The sequence below is a fragment of the Sorex fumeus genome, unplaced genomic scaffold, assembly GCF_029834395.1.
Source record: "Sorex fumeus unplaced genomic scaffold, SorFum_2.1 ptg000007l, whole genome shotgun sequence".
Taxonomy (NCBI): domain Eukaryota; kingdom Metazoa; phylum Chordata; class Mammalia; order Eulipotyphla; family Soricidae; genus Sorex; species Sorex fumeus.
Genome location: NW_026606064.1, coordinates 1081489 through 1098445, shown reverse-complemented (window position 1 = coordinate 1098445; position 16957 = coordinate 1081489). Strand labels below are relative to the sequence as shown.

At 38.5% G+C, this 16957-nt stretch overlaps 2 protein-coding genes across 2 annotated transcripts; both read left to right on the top strand.

The window, feature by feature from the left end:
- Nucleotides 1-1083: 1083 nt before the first annotated feature.
- Nucleotides 1084-2022, top strand: LOC130046140 (olfactory receptor 5AN1-like). The gene has a single exon (XM_056139056.1). The coding sequence runs from the start codon at nt 1087-1089 to the stop codon at nt 2020-2022; it is 936 nt and encodes a 311-aa protein (XP_055995031.1). The 5' UTR covers nt 1084-1086.
- An 11490-nt stretch (nt 2023-13512) lies between these two features.
- On the top strand, nt 13513-14454 carry LOC130045774 (olfactory receptor 5AN1-like). Its single transcript, XM_056138636.1, has one exon. It carries the CDS (start codon nt 13516-13518, stop codon nt 14452-14454), a length of 939 nt encoding a protein of 312 aa, XP_055994611.1. The 5' UTR covers nt 13513-13515.
- Nucleotides 14455-16957: the final 2503 nt, after the last annotated feature.

The window sequence follows — 16957 nt, the reverse complement described above, 5'->3', positions numbered from 1 at the left end:
AATGGGCACTGGTGGAGGGATGGGTATCTGATCATTGTATAATCAAACCCAAGCACAAAAAATTGTAAATCTACAACTGTACCTCATGGTGTTTCACTAATAAAAAAAAAACATATCTTAGGGCCTCTAGCCCCTAGTACAATGGTAGGGTACTTACCTTGTAAGCTGACCTGGGTTTGAAACCTGGCACCATAAAAGCTCTGGAGTTAGTCCTGAGCTCAGAGTCAGGAGCAAACTCTGAGCACCAACAGACAAACCCCACCAAAAAGGATAAATAAAAAATTCAAAATCTGTCTAAGTGAACCCCTGGTAGAGGGGTTTAAATTATTCTGTAAGGAATCAACTTATTCTTTACTATTATTAAGCTAGCAGTTATATATTGAATAATCAAAGACACTTCTTTTATTTTGTTGTAGGTGGAGGATTCTGAACCACACCAAGCTATGCTGAGGTCTTACTCCTACTCTGCATTCAATAATCACTCCTGGCAGTACTCCGGGAACCATAGGAGGTCCTGGGGATCAAACGGGGTTGGCTGCAAGCAAGTTATACTCCTAAATTCCTGTAGAGTTTCCCCAGTCCAAAAGCCAAAGTTATTTTCATCTGTGATCTATACCTTTGATATAATACTGAAGGGACTGCTGTTTTTTAACATTAAATGTATGAATGTCTTAATTCCTATAAGACTTTATGAAATAATTGAGAATATGAAGCACTGAAAAATAATACTTGACAATTCAATATGAAAAGCTGGGATATGGGACTGGAGCAACAGTAGAATGGTAAGGGTGCTTGCCTTGCATGCGACCAACAGGAGTTCAGGAGTTCAATCCCTGGCAACCCCTATGGTCCCCCAAGCACCACCAGAAGTAATTTGAGTGTAAAGCCAGGAGTAACCCCAGACTGGTTTGAGCCCCACCCTCCAAAAAAAAAAAAAGAATCTAAGATACCTCCATAAGGTCAATGAAGCATTTTTCTTAATAAGTATTCAAATAAAAGGTAAAAAGAACAAATAAATATTGTAAAACTGTTGTTCCTTGTAATGCATTCTCTTGTTTCTATTCCAGATTTAGGAGCATCAAGACAATGCTAAGGGGAAGAAATCTTACAGAAATCACCCATTTCATCCTCTTGGGTTTCTCAGATTTGCCTAGAATCTTAACCCTGCTCTTCACTGTGTTCCTATTGATCTACATTACCACCGTGACTTTGAACCTGGGCTTGATTACATTAATAAAGATGGACTCCCACCTCCACACACCCATGTACTTCTTCCTCAGTAACCTGTCCTTCATCGATATCTGCTATGTGACCACGACAGTTCCCAAGATGCTCTCTGGTTTCTTCCGAGAAAAGCAAATCATCACCTTTCTGGGTTGTACAGTTCAGTACTTTTTCTTTGCATTGACGGGACTGAGTGAGTCTTGTGTGATGACAGCCATGGCTTATGACCGCTATGCTGCCATTTGTAACCCACTTCTCTACTCATCTGTCATGTCACCCACGTTTTGTTTACGAATGGTATTGGGATGCTATATGGCTGCTTTCTCAGGTTCCGTATCCCAATTGTGTGCCATACTTCAACTCCACTTTTGTGGACCTAATGTCATCAATCACTTCATCTGTGACATGCCCCAACTCTTAAAACTGTCCTGCACTGATACTTTCGTTGCACGACTCATATTGGGTATAGTTGTAGTGGTGTTTGGGGTAGCAAATGCCGTGCTTATCTTGATATCCTATGTCTATATTGTCCTCTCCATCTTAAAGATCACTTCAGCTAAAGGCAGATTCAAGGCTTTCAATACCTGTGCTTCTCACCTGACAATTGTCAGTCTCTTCTATATCTCAAGTGTCGTTATTTACTTGAGTTCTAGTACTGGAAGTTCTTCAACCATTGACCGATTTGCATCAGTGTTCTATACTGTGTTGATACCCATATTGAACCCTTTGATTTACAGTCTAAGGAACCAGGAAATAAAAGATGCCTTGAAGAAGCTTTCAAAGAGGGGCTACTGCTGAGGTAACAAATTTGTTCCTTAAAAATTCCTTACCACACAACTAAACATACATAAGTGTACCACAAAAAAATCCACATGCTTCAGACAATGAAAGCACTATTTAAGACAGATAATATTTCAAATAGGATCAAAATTTTGATCAATGCCACACAGATGTTGTCTTTAACCCCTGAGGTCTTTACTTTAAAACGAAATTATAAATAACACCGTCATTTATTAATCTCCATGAAGCATTTGTGAGTTGAAGTGAATTGCTTCTTTGAAATTGACAAAATTGAAGTGAGTTGCTTCTTTGTGTTTCAGAGTTTTTTCCTTGTTCAGCAACAGATCTCTGGTAATATACCTGACAGAGATCCCCAAACTGAAGACTTGTCTCTAACAAGTCTCTAACGTTTCCGTATGCAACAGAACTCTCAGTTATATTAAATGTCTGTACTGTTTCTTTGGGGGACCGGGTTATTTGTTTCTTTGTTTTTATTTCTGAGTTACACCCAATGGTTCTCAGGATTTACTCTTAGTTCTGTGCTCAGGGATCACTCCTGGCAGGCTTGGGGCAAAATATGGCATGTCTGGGATAGAACCTGGGTTCGCCATATGAAGGCAGATGCTCTATCCATTGTACTCCATTCCCCGTGTTATTTTTCTTACCAGAGTGATAATGAACTGTTAGAAAGGATGTGTTTAATGGGGGTTGGGAGGTCAGCAAAGGGAACTATACATTTGACTGATTGTCTCCTGGGAAAACTAGTCTCAGATACCTAGTGTTTGTTTCCATTTTCTTTAGTTCTGATAAATCTTTATCACATCCTAGTCAACATCAGTTTGAATAAGAAAGGAGATGGTAATTTGAATATGAAAAATTATGGTGTCCACAAAGTCATTTACTTAAACTGGTACTTGAATTAGTGTCTTGGTGTATTGAATCAGAAGAATTTTATATTCAAAATTCATATTACAGCCAACAATTTCTGACAACACAGACTCAAAACTCCATTAAATAAGGAAATGTACCATAGGGATAGTAAGTGGGACAATACTAATAAATAATTACTGATATTTCAAGCATTGTATTAGGATTAGTGTGTGGATACATGTATAAAAATTCACTTGAATAATTGGGTTACAGAACACTCAATATGAAAAAAACTGTGAAAAACTGGTATACATATTGTCTGTTCAACGTTTTATTTTCTGCATATTTGTGGTTACATAGTTTGCATAATGGTTAGAATAGAATGGTTAGTTACTTTAATGCTGATATTTTTTCTGGAAACCACAAAGTTTTCCAGGAGAGAAAATACAGACAGGTTTAAATAAGGTCTTCAACTCTGAAAAACTTTTTATGTCTAAAGAGGATATAAAGTCATTGCTCTTGATCTTATTATTAAGAAAATTTATTTTCCACAAGATTCGTCGATTCGTCGATTGCCTCGAGCAGGCCCCAGTAACGTCTCTTTCATCCTAGCCCTGAGATTATATTCAAGGCTCTTTAGGAGAATGAGACCCATCATTGTTACTGGTATTTGGCATATTGGGTACGCCACGGGGAGTTTCCCAGACTCTGCCCTGTGGTACATTCGATAGCCTGCAAGTTTGTCCAAAGTAGGAATGAGACAATAAGATGTCATAAAAAAAAGTTCTGATAAGATGTCGCGCGGTTCCGGGATCTGGATTTTATAGTCTCTGAGTCTTGGCCGCTGATGGGATTCCACAAGATAACATCTAGAAATATTAAATAAAACAAACAAAGAAAACAAATAATGAGTGCTTTAGTTAAACATTTGACAAACAATTTCCAACATACTAATTGGGACTTCAGAAACAAATACTAGAATATAGAGGTATTTAAAGAATACTTTTACCTTAAATTAACATAATTCCAGAATTAATAATATAATATTGAATAAATGGACATTAAAAGAAGCTGTAAAATATTTTCATAATAATAAAAATTTTAGTATATATTGTAGCTGCTAATTAAATCTTTTCTTTTTTTTTTTTTTTTTTTTGCTTTTTGGTTCTCACCCGGCAATGGTCACGGGTTACATTTCGCTCTGCACTCAGGAATCACTCCTGGCGGTGCTCAGGGGACCATATGGAATTCTGGGAATTGAACCTGGGTTGGTCGCATGCAAGGCAAACGCCCTACCCGCTGTGCTATCTCTCCGGCTCCTAATTAAATTATTTTTCTACTGACTGTAGGTGATGATGATAGTGAAGATGTGGATGAGGAACAATTAATTGTTTTCTGCTTTATTCCCACAAAATGCATTTATGTTCATTGTGGACTTAGCCACAAGTCTGGAGTGATAAACACATAGTCTATCTCAGATAATTTCCCTTTGATGTGTATTTTGATGACAAATGCATTGTCTTGACTATCTCTTGTAATTACAAATTTATTCATTCAAAATTCTCAACGAAACATATCATGAACAATTTACTCAAGTGACTTTTAAAAAGAAAAACATTCTATCTTACTTCTCTGGGTACAATAATATCTTTAGTGAAATTTTAGCATGATGAGTCCAAGAATACAGCAAAAAAAAAATAGCCTATCACAACCAAATTGTGTTTGGATTTATCCCAGATTGCAAGGGTGGTTCGATGTAGGCAAATTAACTAATGTAAAACGATCACATCAACAAAAGAAGAGATTAAAATTATATTATGTTAAAGGAACAAAATCATGCAATTTGTGGTAACATGAATGGAATTAAAGAATATCATGATGAGTGAAGCCAAGAAAGAGTTAGAGACAGATTCATCTTTCTCATATGTGGGACTTAAAGAATGCAGTGATGTAGCAACAGAAAGAAAAAATAGTTTGAAAGATAGGGGCATTGGGAATCTTGGGGAAAGTGTGTGGGTACGCTCATGAGGGTGTGGAGTTGGAATTATGCACATGGGAAGGCACACTAACAGTAGGGGAGGGGAGAGAGGAAGGGAAGAGGGGGAGGAGAGGAGAGGAGAGGAGAGGAGAGGAGAGGAGAGGAGAGGAGAGGAGAGGAGAGGAGAGGAGAGGAGAGGAGAGGAGAGGAGAGGAGAGGAGAGGAGAGGAGAGGAGAGGAGAGGAGAGGAGTCACATCAGTAATGCTCAAGGCTTACTCTTGGCTATGTACTCAGGGATCATTCACGGGGCAGTCACAGGACTATATAGGAAGTCAGGAATCAAACCCAGTTTGGTTGCATGCATGGCAAGCACAATACATGCTGTACTTTGGCTCTATCCCTCCAGATTTCTTATTTCCTAGATCTCCTTGCCTATGCACAGGAAAAACTGAGTGAGTACCTCAGATGGCTGCTATGATAATTTTTAATGTAATGGAGATAAGGTAATGTACATATGATAGCATTTTGTAAACAGGAAAGTGTCCACGTATGAAATGTATTGTTAAACTTTGGTTCAGCCATCTGTGTCATATTGGGCAAATATCTTGGTTGCATGGACTTTGGGTGGAAAATCAGGTTATTAAATCACACGATCTAGGGCTGTCACCTCTAATGATGCCAAGTTCATTGAAACAAAAAATACAATTAAAAGAGTTTAGATAAGACCACAGGGAAGTTAGGAATTGAATCAGAAGGGAAATGGAGAAGGCAGGGCAATTAGCCAAAAACTCTATGACAACCATGACTACAGAGAACAAGTATCTGGAGAGTTCTCTCCTGTCTTTCCCTCTTTCACCTCTTCTCTTAATACCACATTTAAAAGGATTCCCAATTTGTGGGCATCTCTGTTACTATAGCTGATAGCCAATTTCATGGCCAGAAAGATTCATCTTGGAGGGCAATAGTGCCCATCTGGAAAATTTCTTCAAAGACTCACATTTGATTTTTTTGCCAAGACCTCTGACATCTTGGGGTATTTGGGTAAAGATAAGAAGGCAAGACTTAAACAATGGCGAATTCTTTGTTTTCTCGGTAGCCATTATTAGAAGGATTTGTGTGGCACAAGTTTTATAATTCTCAGTCTCTCCCATTCTTCAACTCTTCCTTTGATTTCACTTCTATACCTTACACTAGGGATTTTCCTATAGTTCTTTCTCTGTACACAATCTCTCAACTTTCAGTGAAACTCAGTCTAAAATGTTAGTACTTTGTAGTAAGAGAATATGCTAAGTTCTGCAATATCTTAAGAATTTGATTTTGAACTCTGTTACACTCTAGGCTTTTTCACCTGTCACGTAGTACAGTCATCTAAAAATCCAGTGAGATCATGTAGATAAAGTCTAATATTTGCAAAAGTTAATCATTAAGCACTAAACATGCTAGTAATATTTTTAGTTTCAAGGGAATTAACTAACATGAAAATTTGTTTGTCTCTTGCCCAGCTTATCCATATTGAAGATCCCTTTATTTTAATTTTCTCTTGTGGATTTTATCTTATATAATAACAATTAGCTGTCTTTCTAACTCTGGTACAAAATTTTTTAGAAGCTAAAGAAAAATTGATCCATCTGTGATCATAAGACAATTTCATTGACATTTTGACAAATTTCAGGTAGGTCCCCCTTGTTTTCTTTGGAGACATCAGGTTTATGGACACTCTTGTATGAATGATTAAGATAACAAAAATGCTCCACTCTGAACATAGTTTTTAGTCAATCTGTTTCTTTTAACATTCTTACATTGTTTACTCAGCAACATTCATGACTTTCTAGAACTGACTTTGAGCTCACACAAATTGCAAATAACAATACCCATAGCAGACAAGTTTTGGAAAAGAATACTATTAGCAGGATTCCTGTTGTTAAAATCCCCAACCAATATTTCATCAGACACCTTTCTTCTCCCGGAAGACAGTGGACATTAACAAAATTTAATCAAAAAGAGTGAGTATATTCAAATGTTTTTACTACTTTTTCAAATATTTACAATCAAAATTTTAGGCAATTTTGATCTATAGATTACTACACAACTATTTTTTAGAATTATGAGCTATATATTGCATTTCATTATACTTGTCTTTGTTTTGGAATATAATGAGATAAATTTTAGAATAAATGTTTGAGGATATTTTATTTCTTGACAATAAATTAATCAGTTATATTGGACATTTATTATATTTGTAGGATGTACTGTTGGATATCTTATATTTTTAAAATGTTTTCTCGAATCTAACTCATTCGGCATAAAATATCTACAAAGTTATGCTGGCAGCTCTCTAAAGGTAAACAAAGATTCTAAAGTTCCTACAACAATTTCAGAAAAACGGCATTAAGAAAATTTATTTTGGGGGGCTGGAGCAATAGCACAGCAGGTAGGACGTCTACCTTGCACACAGCCGACCCGGATTCGATTCCCAGCATCCCATATGGTCCCCTGAGCACGGCCAGGAGTGATTCCTGACTGCAGAGCCAGGAGTAACCCCTGTGCATCGCCAGGTGTGACCCAAAAAGCAAAAATAAAATTTATTTTCATGTTCAAAAGAATATGGGAGACATGTTCATGAATATAAGGTAAAGGTAAAGGTAAAGGCCCTCCCGTTGATCGTCGATTTGCTCGAGCGGGCCCAGTAACGTCTCCATTGGAGACTTTGTTGTTACTGTGTCTGGCATATCGAATACTCTCGGTAGCTTGCCGGGCTCTCCGAGAGGGGCGGAGGAATCGAACTCGGGTCGGCCATGTTGGCCGCTTGTAAGGCAAACGCCCTACCCGCTGTGCTATCGCTCCAGCCCAAAATAAATGATCGTTGATTTGCTCGAGCGGGCCCAGTAACGTCTCCATTGGAGACTTTGTTGTTACTGTGTCTGGCATATCGAATATATTCAACATATTTTGTTGTGTCACATAAATATTAGATTATAGATTATTATCATTTAAATAATAAAACATCTCATTTAGCTCATGTGCACATTTAACATCACCAGTTCTATATTACTGATAGTGGCAGAATAAAAAACCGGCATCATGAGTTTACACTCCATCTGTCTTGTTTGGTAATCCAATTTCCTCAATTCAAGGCCAAGAATCTGTCAATATACAGTACTGTTTATTCAAATATTCTTTAAGAGGGTTTACATATATGGCTTTTGAGTGTGGTGTGGTGCCATAGCTGGCTGTGCTCAGAACTTACTGCTTAGTCTGTACTCAGGCATTTCTCCTGGCAGAGCACTGGGAACCATATAGGGTACCAGGATTTGAACTTAGGTGGACACAAGTTACTTAAGATAAGGACTATTGGAAATAGTACTACAATAAGCATGAAGGTGCAGGTCTTTCTGGTACTGTGATTTTTTTCTCTTTGGATGTGTACTTAGAATAAATCAACTGTATGATAGTTCTATGTTCGGATTTTTGAGGAACCTTCAGACACATTTCTATACATGATACTATACTAAGTTACATCTCACCAGCAGTGTACAAGTACTCCCCTTTTTTCCACTTTCTTATTGGTATCACTCTTGTTTGGTTTTGTTTTTCTGGTTTGATGATAGCAATTCCAAGCAGAATAATTTGATATATGATTGTGATTTTGATTTGCATTTCTGAGGTAAATATGATATTAAACACACTTTCAAGTATCTGTTAGTCATTTCAAAATCGTCTTTGTAAAATAGGTATTTGGGATCAAGAAGTTGTGGTATAAGTATACAATGGAATATTATCTAGCTAATATTCTTGTCTAGATGATTCTTGTCCAGTATGATCACTTCCAACTTTTATTGTCATGGTGGTCCCTTCTCTGTCTTAACTACACACATCTCACACACACAACCCTCCCCCCAGCGAGCACACATGCACACACACCCATACACACACACACACACACACGCACGCACGCACACTCACACACACTCTTATGCAAAGCTTTCTACCTTGAACCTCATTTTTATTGTCTTTGGGTGTCATTCTATGAACTATTTTTTGGAGTGGGGGCTTTATTTGGTTTGTTTGTTTTGTTTTTGAGTCATACCCACTGATGATCAGGGTAAGCAGCCCTACCCCTTCTGTATTATGACTTCAACCTTTCCCTTTTTTTTTCATGTAGGAATACTGCTATTTATTCAGCCACTGATTAGCTGATTGAATTGGGCATAAACTCCACCTTACTTTTTTTTTTCATAATTTTATTTATTTATTTATTTTTCCTTCTTATATTTATTTATTGAATCACTGTAGGAAAAGTTACAAAGCTTTCAGGTTTAAGTCTCAGTCATACAATGATCAAACACCTTTCCCTTCATCAATACTCATTTTTCACCACCAAGAACCCCAATATACCTCCCTCGCACCCCTCCCAATGCCTGTGAAGTAGATGATTTCTACTTAACTCTTCTCTACATTGATTACATTTATTATTTTGACAAAAGATGCACCATTATTGTTTAGAATTCCCAGCCCCCCCCCAACAATCAGAATTGCTGAAAAGGCATTGTGGAATACTTTGTTTTCCATAGCTGTTATGAGAATCATATAATGATTTTGGATTTCTGCAAAGAGCCAGATAATTGCGAGATTGGTTTCTGTGAGTCTGGTGTTATGGCTGTGCCGGAGAGCCGCTCATGGGGGACAACTCATGACCTTGGTAGGGCATGAAGGACCAGCCGGTACCACTCCCCTTCCCATGAGACTGCAGTTGCCCCATCACCACCGGCTCATACCTGGCTTTCCTATAAGCTCCCAGGTAGCGGCAATCTTGCTGCCGGTGGCAGGAAAAAAGGCAGAAGAGAGCAACACGCTTTCCCTCCCGGGGACACATGGCGCTGTAGTTTAACACATGGTCCATTCACTTTTCTGCCGCAAGCTGACAGGCTCTCGATTAAGTCCTTTTGCCTCTGGAGCCATGGCCGTGCAGGAGAGCTGCTCCTGAGGGGAAACTCGTGACCTTGGTAGGGCATAAAGGACGAGCCGATACCGCCCCCCCATGAGACTGCAGTTGCCCCTTCACCACCAGCTCATACCTGGCTTTCCTATAAGCTCTGAGGCAGCAGCCACCTTGCTGCCTGGGGCGGGGGAGGAGGGGAGGAGGGGAAGGCCACCCTTTCCCTTTTTTTAATCCTATAAATGAGTGCAATTATTCTGTGTCTCTCCCTCTCCATTGTAAAATTAGTTTAATTTTTTCCTTCCTCTTCTGATTTTAGAGGATGTTGACAAAGACTGATGTTAAAGTTTCCTTAACCACTTAGTAGAATTTGTTACAAAGTCAACTCTTTCCATACATTTTGTCTTTGATGAGGTTTTAATTACTAATACAGTATCCTTCCTTGTTGTTGTTCTTCAGACATTTGATTCCTTCCCGGTTTAGATTCCAGGTTCTCCATATAAACAAATTTAGATATTTCTCTTAGGTTGCGAAGATTGTCCTGGCATTCCCAAAGACGTACCACAGATATAGATAATCATAGTTTAGCTGATCATCTATCATTGCAAGTGACATTATTTTGTCTCTGTGCTTCAGCCTCACATATGTTCTAAGATTTTCACAGTAATATTTTTGTTTATGAATAGTTGTCAAGACTCAGAGACTATAAAATCCAGCTCCCAGAACCGCGCGGCCGCAAATGCGGCCGCGCGACATCTTATCAGAACATCTTTTATGACATCTTATTATCTCATTCCTACTTTGGACAAACTTGCAGGCTATCGAATGTAGCCTGCCCACAGGGCAGAGTCTGGCAAACTCCCCATGGCATACCAAATATGCCAAATACCAGTAACAATGATGGGTCTCATTCTCCTAAAGAGCCTTGAATATAATCTCAGGGCTAGGATGAAAGAGACGTTACTGAGGCCTGCTCGAGGCAATCGACAAATAACAGGATGATGAAATGAAATGAAATGAAATGAAATGAAATGAAATGAATAGTTGTCATTTGTTCTTCTGATAAAGTAAATTATATCAGGAATGATCTATGTCTTGATGATATCACCAGAACTGAAACTCCATTTTGAGCCCTTAATCACAGTGCCATATTGCTCTAATGGCAAATCAAAACATTAATGGAGATAATAGCACATTGAACAGTCTCCTTTTGCTTTTCTGTTTATTTGTTTTCTTGTTGTTTGGGAGGGGGAAGCTCCAGTTTGTGGGTCACACCAGGTGATGCTCAGGGCTTTTATTCCTGTCTCTGACCTCATGATCATCCTGTTGGAATTAGGGGGACCACATGGGATGCCTAGGATAGAACCCAAGTCAGCCATATGAAAGGCATCTGCCTTACCCACAGTACTATGTCTCAGACCCCAAAGAAGACTCCTTTGAGAGAAGTTCATATGAAAGTATCTCCAAAAATATATATATTCGTTAGTATGCATGAAATTCACGAATGCTCCAAGAGAATGTTATCGAGTATAAGTCATAATTTTCCAGGCTATTTTGAAGATGGTGAATATTCAATGATGTTTCTAAGAAGGAAATTTTAGGGGCCAGAGCAATTGTACAGTGATAGAGCCCTTGTCTTATATACACCAGACCTTGGTGTATATACAGGGCATCACAAGTGGCTTCCCAATCCCAACCTGGAGAATTCCTGAATGCACATCAAGGTGTAAACCCTGAACAACACCAGATGTGGGAGGAAGAAAGAAGATGAAGACAAAGGAAAAAAACAGTTATTGTAATTAATGAGCTATGCCTTATTTGTAGTACTGTTGAGATTGTTATTTTTTAAGTTGTCCACTAAACTTATGAATATCAAGACTGGATCAATAGTACAGTGGGTCGGGTGCTTGCCTTGCATACAGTCGATATGGGTTTGCTTCCCAGCATCCTGTATGATATCAAGAGCATTACTAGAAGAGCATTACTCAAAGAAGAAATCTGAATGGCTAAAAGTCACATGAGAAAATGCTCTACATCATTAATCAACAGGGAGATGCAGATCAAAACCACAATGAGATATCATCTAACAACACAGAGACTGGCCCACATCCAAAAGAACAAAAGCAACTGGTGCTGGCACGGATGTGGCGAGAAAGGGACCCTCCTTCACGGCTGGTGAGAATGCCGACTGGTTCAACCCTTTTGGAAAACAGTATGGATGATTCTCCAAAAATTAGAAATTGAGCTCCCATTTGACCCAGCAATACCACTCCTTGCTTCTCTAGAAGCAATTCAACCCTATAGTCATGTGACCTTCACAGTTCCCAAGATGCTTTCTGACATATATCAAGAACAGAAACTATCACCGTTATGGGTTGTGCTGTTCAGTATTTTTCCTTTTCCTTGATGGGAATGAGTGCTGAGCCAGGAGTAACCCCTGAGCATCACCAAATATGGCCCCAAAACCAATAATAATAAAACAATAATAATAATAAATTTATTATATCTAATTTTCTGTAATCACTTAAGTGATTAAGTGATGAAAAACCAAGCTTACTTTTTTAAAAAAAATTTTATTAATGAAACACCATGAGGTAACAGTTGTAGACTTGCAAATTTTTGTGCATGGGTTTTAATTATACAATGATCAAATACCCATCCCTCCACCAGTGCCCATTCTCCACCTCCAGTGCTCCCAGTATCCCTCTCACCCCCCGCACCCCATCCCACCCTGCCTCTGTGGCAGGGAACTCCCTTTTGTTCTCTCTCTCCTTTTGGGTGCTGTGGTTTACAAAAGAGTCATTGAGTGTCAATCATGTTCGTCTATAGTCTACATTCAGCATGCCTCTCCCATCCTGGGCGGATCTTTCCAACACCCTTTATTTGGTGCTCCCTTCTCTATCTGAGCTGCCTTTACCCCTAGAGTGTGTGGCTAGCTTCCAAGACATGGAGTAAACCTCCTAGTATTTATCTCGGCTATTCTTGGGTGTTAGTCTCCTATTTTGTTACTTTATGTTCCCCAGATGAATGCAATCCTTGATGATTATTGGTAAAGGTAAAGGTAAAGGTAAAGGCCCTCCCGTTGATCGTCGATTTGCTCGAGCGGGCCCAGTAACATCTCCTTTGGAGACTTTGTTGTTACTGTGTTTGGCATATCGAATACTCTCGGTACCTTGCCGGTTTCTCCGAGAGGGGCGGAGGAATCGAACTCGGGTCGGCCATGTTGGCCGCTTGTAAGGCGAACGCCCTACCCGCTGTGCTATCGCTCCAGCCCTATTCTCATGTGCCTTTTAGCCATTCACTTTCTTCTTTGAGAAAGTTTCTGTTCATTTCATCGCCCCACTTTTTGATGGGGTTGAATGTTTTCTTCTTGTGGAGTTCAACCAGTACTTTATATATCCTTGATATCAAACCCTTGTCGGATGTGTATTCAGTGAATATCCTTTCCCATTCTGTAGACTGTCTTTGTATTTTGGTCACTGTTTCTTTGGAGGTGCAGAAGCTTTTAGTTTAAGATAGTCCCATTTGTCTATCTCTGTTTTCACTTCAAGCATTACTTCTTAACAATTCTAGATAAAATATAAGATACTCTCACCAGGTCAGTGAAGCTCTTTTCCTAAATACTCGGAAGGGGGAAGGGCAAAGTGAAAATTGTAATGACATTATTGCTCCTGTATAAGTAATGCATTCCCTTGTCTCCTTTATGAATTTAGGAACATCAAGATAATGATAAGAGAAAGAAATGTTACAGAAATCACTCATTTCATCCTCTTGGGTTTCTCAGATTTGCCTAAACTCTTAACACTACTCTTCATTGCATTCCTATTGATCTACATTACCACTGTGACTTGGAACCTGTGCCTGATTATATTAATAAAGATGGACTCCCACCTCCACACACCCATGTACTTCTTCCTTGGTAATCTCTCCTTCATCGATATCTGCTATGTGACCTCCACAGTTCCCAAGATGCTCTCCGGCTTCTATCAAGAACAGCAAACTATCACCGTTATGGGTTGTGCTATTCAGTATTTTGCCTTTTCATTGATGGGACTGAGTGAGTCTTGTGTCATGACAGCCATGGCTTATGACCGCTATGCTGCCATTTGTAGCCCACTTCTCTACTCATCAATCATGTCACCCACCCTTTGTGTGCGGATGGTATTGGGATGCTATACGGCTGCATTCTCTGGTTCTCTACCCCAATTCTGTGCCATACTTCGTCTCTACTTCTGTGGGCCTAATATTATTGATAACTTCTTCTGTGACATTCCCCAACTCTTAAACTTGTCCTGTACTGATACTTTCCTTTCACGAGTCATATTGGCTATCATAACAATGATCTTTGGAGTAACAAACGCCATACTTATCGTGATATCCTATGTCTATATTGTCCTCGCTATCTTAAAGATCACTTCAGCTAAAGGCAGATCCAAGGCTTTCAACACCTGTGCTTCTCACCTGACAGCCGTCACCCTCTTCTACATGTCAGGTGTCATTGTTTATTTGAGTTCCGGCACTGGAAGCTCTTCACACCTTGACAGATTTGGATCAGTGTTCTATTCTGTGTTGATCCCTATGTTGAACCCTTTGATTTACAGTCTGAGGAACAAGGAAATCAAAGATGCCTTGAAGAAGCTTCCAAAGAAGAAAGGGTGTTGCTGAGTTCACAAACTCTTTCTCTAAAAGTTTTATAACATACAACTGTAGGTGCATAAATCTACCAAAACAAAATTCACTTGCCCCAGACAAAAAAAACACTTTTAAGATAGATAGTATCTAAGATAGATATTATTTAATTATTTAAGATACATAATATACCAAAGTGGACAAAAGCTGACTCAAAGCCACGCAAACCAAATATTTCTCACTCCTAGGCTTCTTTACTTCCAAACTACATCATCAATAGCCTTATTGCTTATTAATCTCTGTGCATCCTTGGTTAAAATATTGCAGTTTATAAATGAGTTGCTTCTTTTTGATTCAGAGATATGATGTATTCTTGTTCAATATCAGATCTTTGGTAAGACACCTGACAGAGATTCCCATGATGAAGATTTATCTCTAAAATTTCCAGATGCAACATAACTCATAGTGGTATTCAATGTTTATTCTGTGTTTCTTACTAAAATGAAAATAAACTGTTAGAGGATATGTGGTTTTGATATAATAAAAAAAACTACAATTGGTTAATGTCTCCTGGTAAAACCAGTCTCTGGCACCTACTGTTTGTCAAATACATTTTGTTACTAATACACATTTGGTCACATCCTAATCTCCATCAATTGAAGTAAGAAGAGTAAGAGAGGAAAGAGGAATAATAAAAACTTATGGTGTTCCACCTGTGTCTTTTACTTGAGCCTGATGATTTAATTCCTTATATTTCACGTCTTCTGGTAATTTCTGAGAAGAAATTTTATGCAAAAATTCGTGTCATAGTCAACCACTTTTGTTAACATGGGACTTGGAAGTTCATTAAATCTGGGAAATGTGCCCTTTTTTGAAATAGTGAATGGTATCACACTAATAGTTTCTGATATTCTAAGTATTGGATTAGGTTGAGTATGAGATTATGTGTGTGAGAGTTTTCTGTAAAGACTAAGTTCTAGAAACAGTCAACATTGCAAAGACCATGACAAACTGACATATGTTTTGTCTGTTCAACATTTTATGTACTATAGATTTGTGGTTACACAGGGTGGAATAATGCCAAGAGTAGAACAGTTATTACTTTAATGTTGGTGATTTTGCTGAAAATCTCAAAGTATTCAGGAGAGGAAATAGATATGAGGATAGACAAAGTTTTCAAATTCTGACCAGCTTCTGATGACTAAAAAGGATATAAGGGGATGGAGCAATAGCACAACGAGTAGGTCGTTTGCCTTGCACGCGGCTGACCCAGGTTCAATTCCCATCATCCCATATGGTCCCCCAAGCACCGCCAGAAGTAATTCCTGAGTGCAGAGCCAGGAGTAACCCCTGTGCTTCGCCGGGTGTAACCCAAAAATAAAAAAAAAAGGATATAAAGTCAGGGTCCTTGAGGTCTGGCTACAAAGGAAATATATTGTGTAACGCTGACTTTAATTCTAGTGCCCAACCTTCCAAAAACTTATATAAGGCAAATGTAATTTAACTTACAAATTATTCTTTGTAATTTATTGGATTCTTTATATAATTTTCATGAGTCTTGTGAATTATTCTATTTAACTAAGGACTCTGCAGGTTGACTTTAGGTTGACCTTGCGACCACTGCACAGCGGGTAGGGCGTTCGCCTTACAAGCGGCCAACATGGCCGACCCGAGTTCGATTCCTCCGCCCCTCTCGGAGAGCCCGGCAAGCTACCGATAGTATTCGATATGCCAGACACAGTAACAACAAAGTCTCCAATGGAGACGTTACTGGGCCCGCTCGAGCAAATCGACGATCAACGGGAGGGCCTTTTACCTTTTACCTTTTAACTAAGGACTCTAAGCACAGAGGTATTTGAAATTTTTGTTATATCACTCATAAATATCAACATAGAAAGGATTTATAGGAAAGAAGTTTTGAACTTCTCTGAGAGTATGTATGAGTTTACTTTAGAGCCAATAAAATAGTTCAGAGTGGATAAAGAATAAAGACCCACTAAAGATAGGTACAATATTTAAGGTATTGCTTCCTCAAACTGTCTAATGTGTGAGAATGTTGTTTCCAAAGGGATATATGAACCTGGAATAGATGATAAAGTTCTGCTAGTTGCTTATGAAGTTATGTTGTTGACCACAATAGCTAAAGCATTAGACACACTCGGAACTTATTTATCTTCCATTTATAAGTCTGTACCTTTTGAAGATATCTTCACAATTTTATTGCCCTGGATCCCAGTAACTACCACTATACTCTTTGTTTCTGAGAGTTTTGACTTTGGGGTTCCATATATTAATAAAATCATACAGTATTTCTAATTTTCTATCCAGTTCACCTGACTTATAATTATGTTCTCTAGTTTCATCCTTGTCATGGTGGCAGAATTTTCTTAGCTGTTATAATTAAATAATATTTTATTCTCTTATGTGTATTTTATATATTCACAAATAACACCTGTATATATACATTATTATACATATGCATTTTTTACATAGTCATAGAACATGCTCTCATTATTATTGCATGCACTGGTTGAAACTT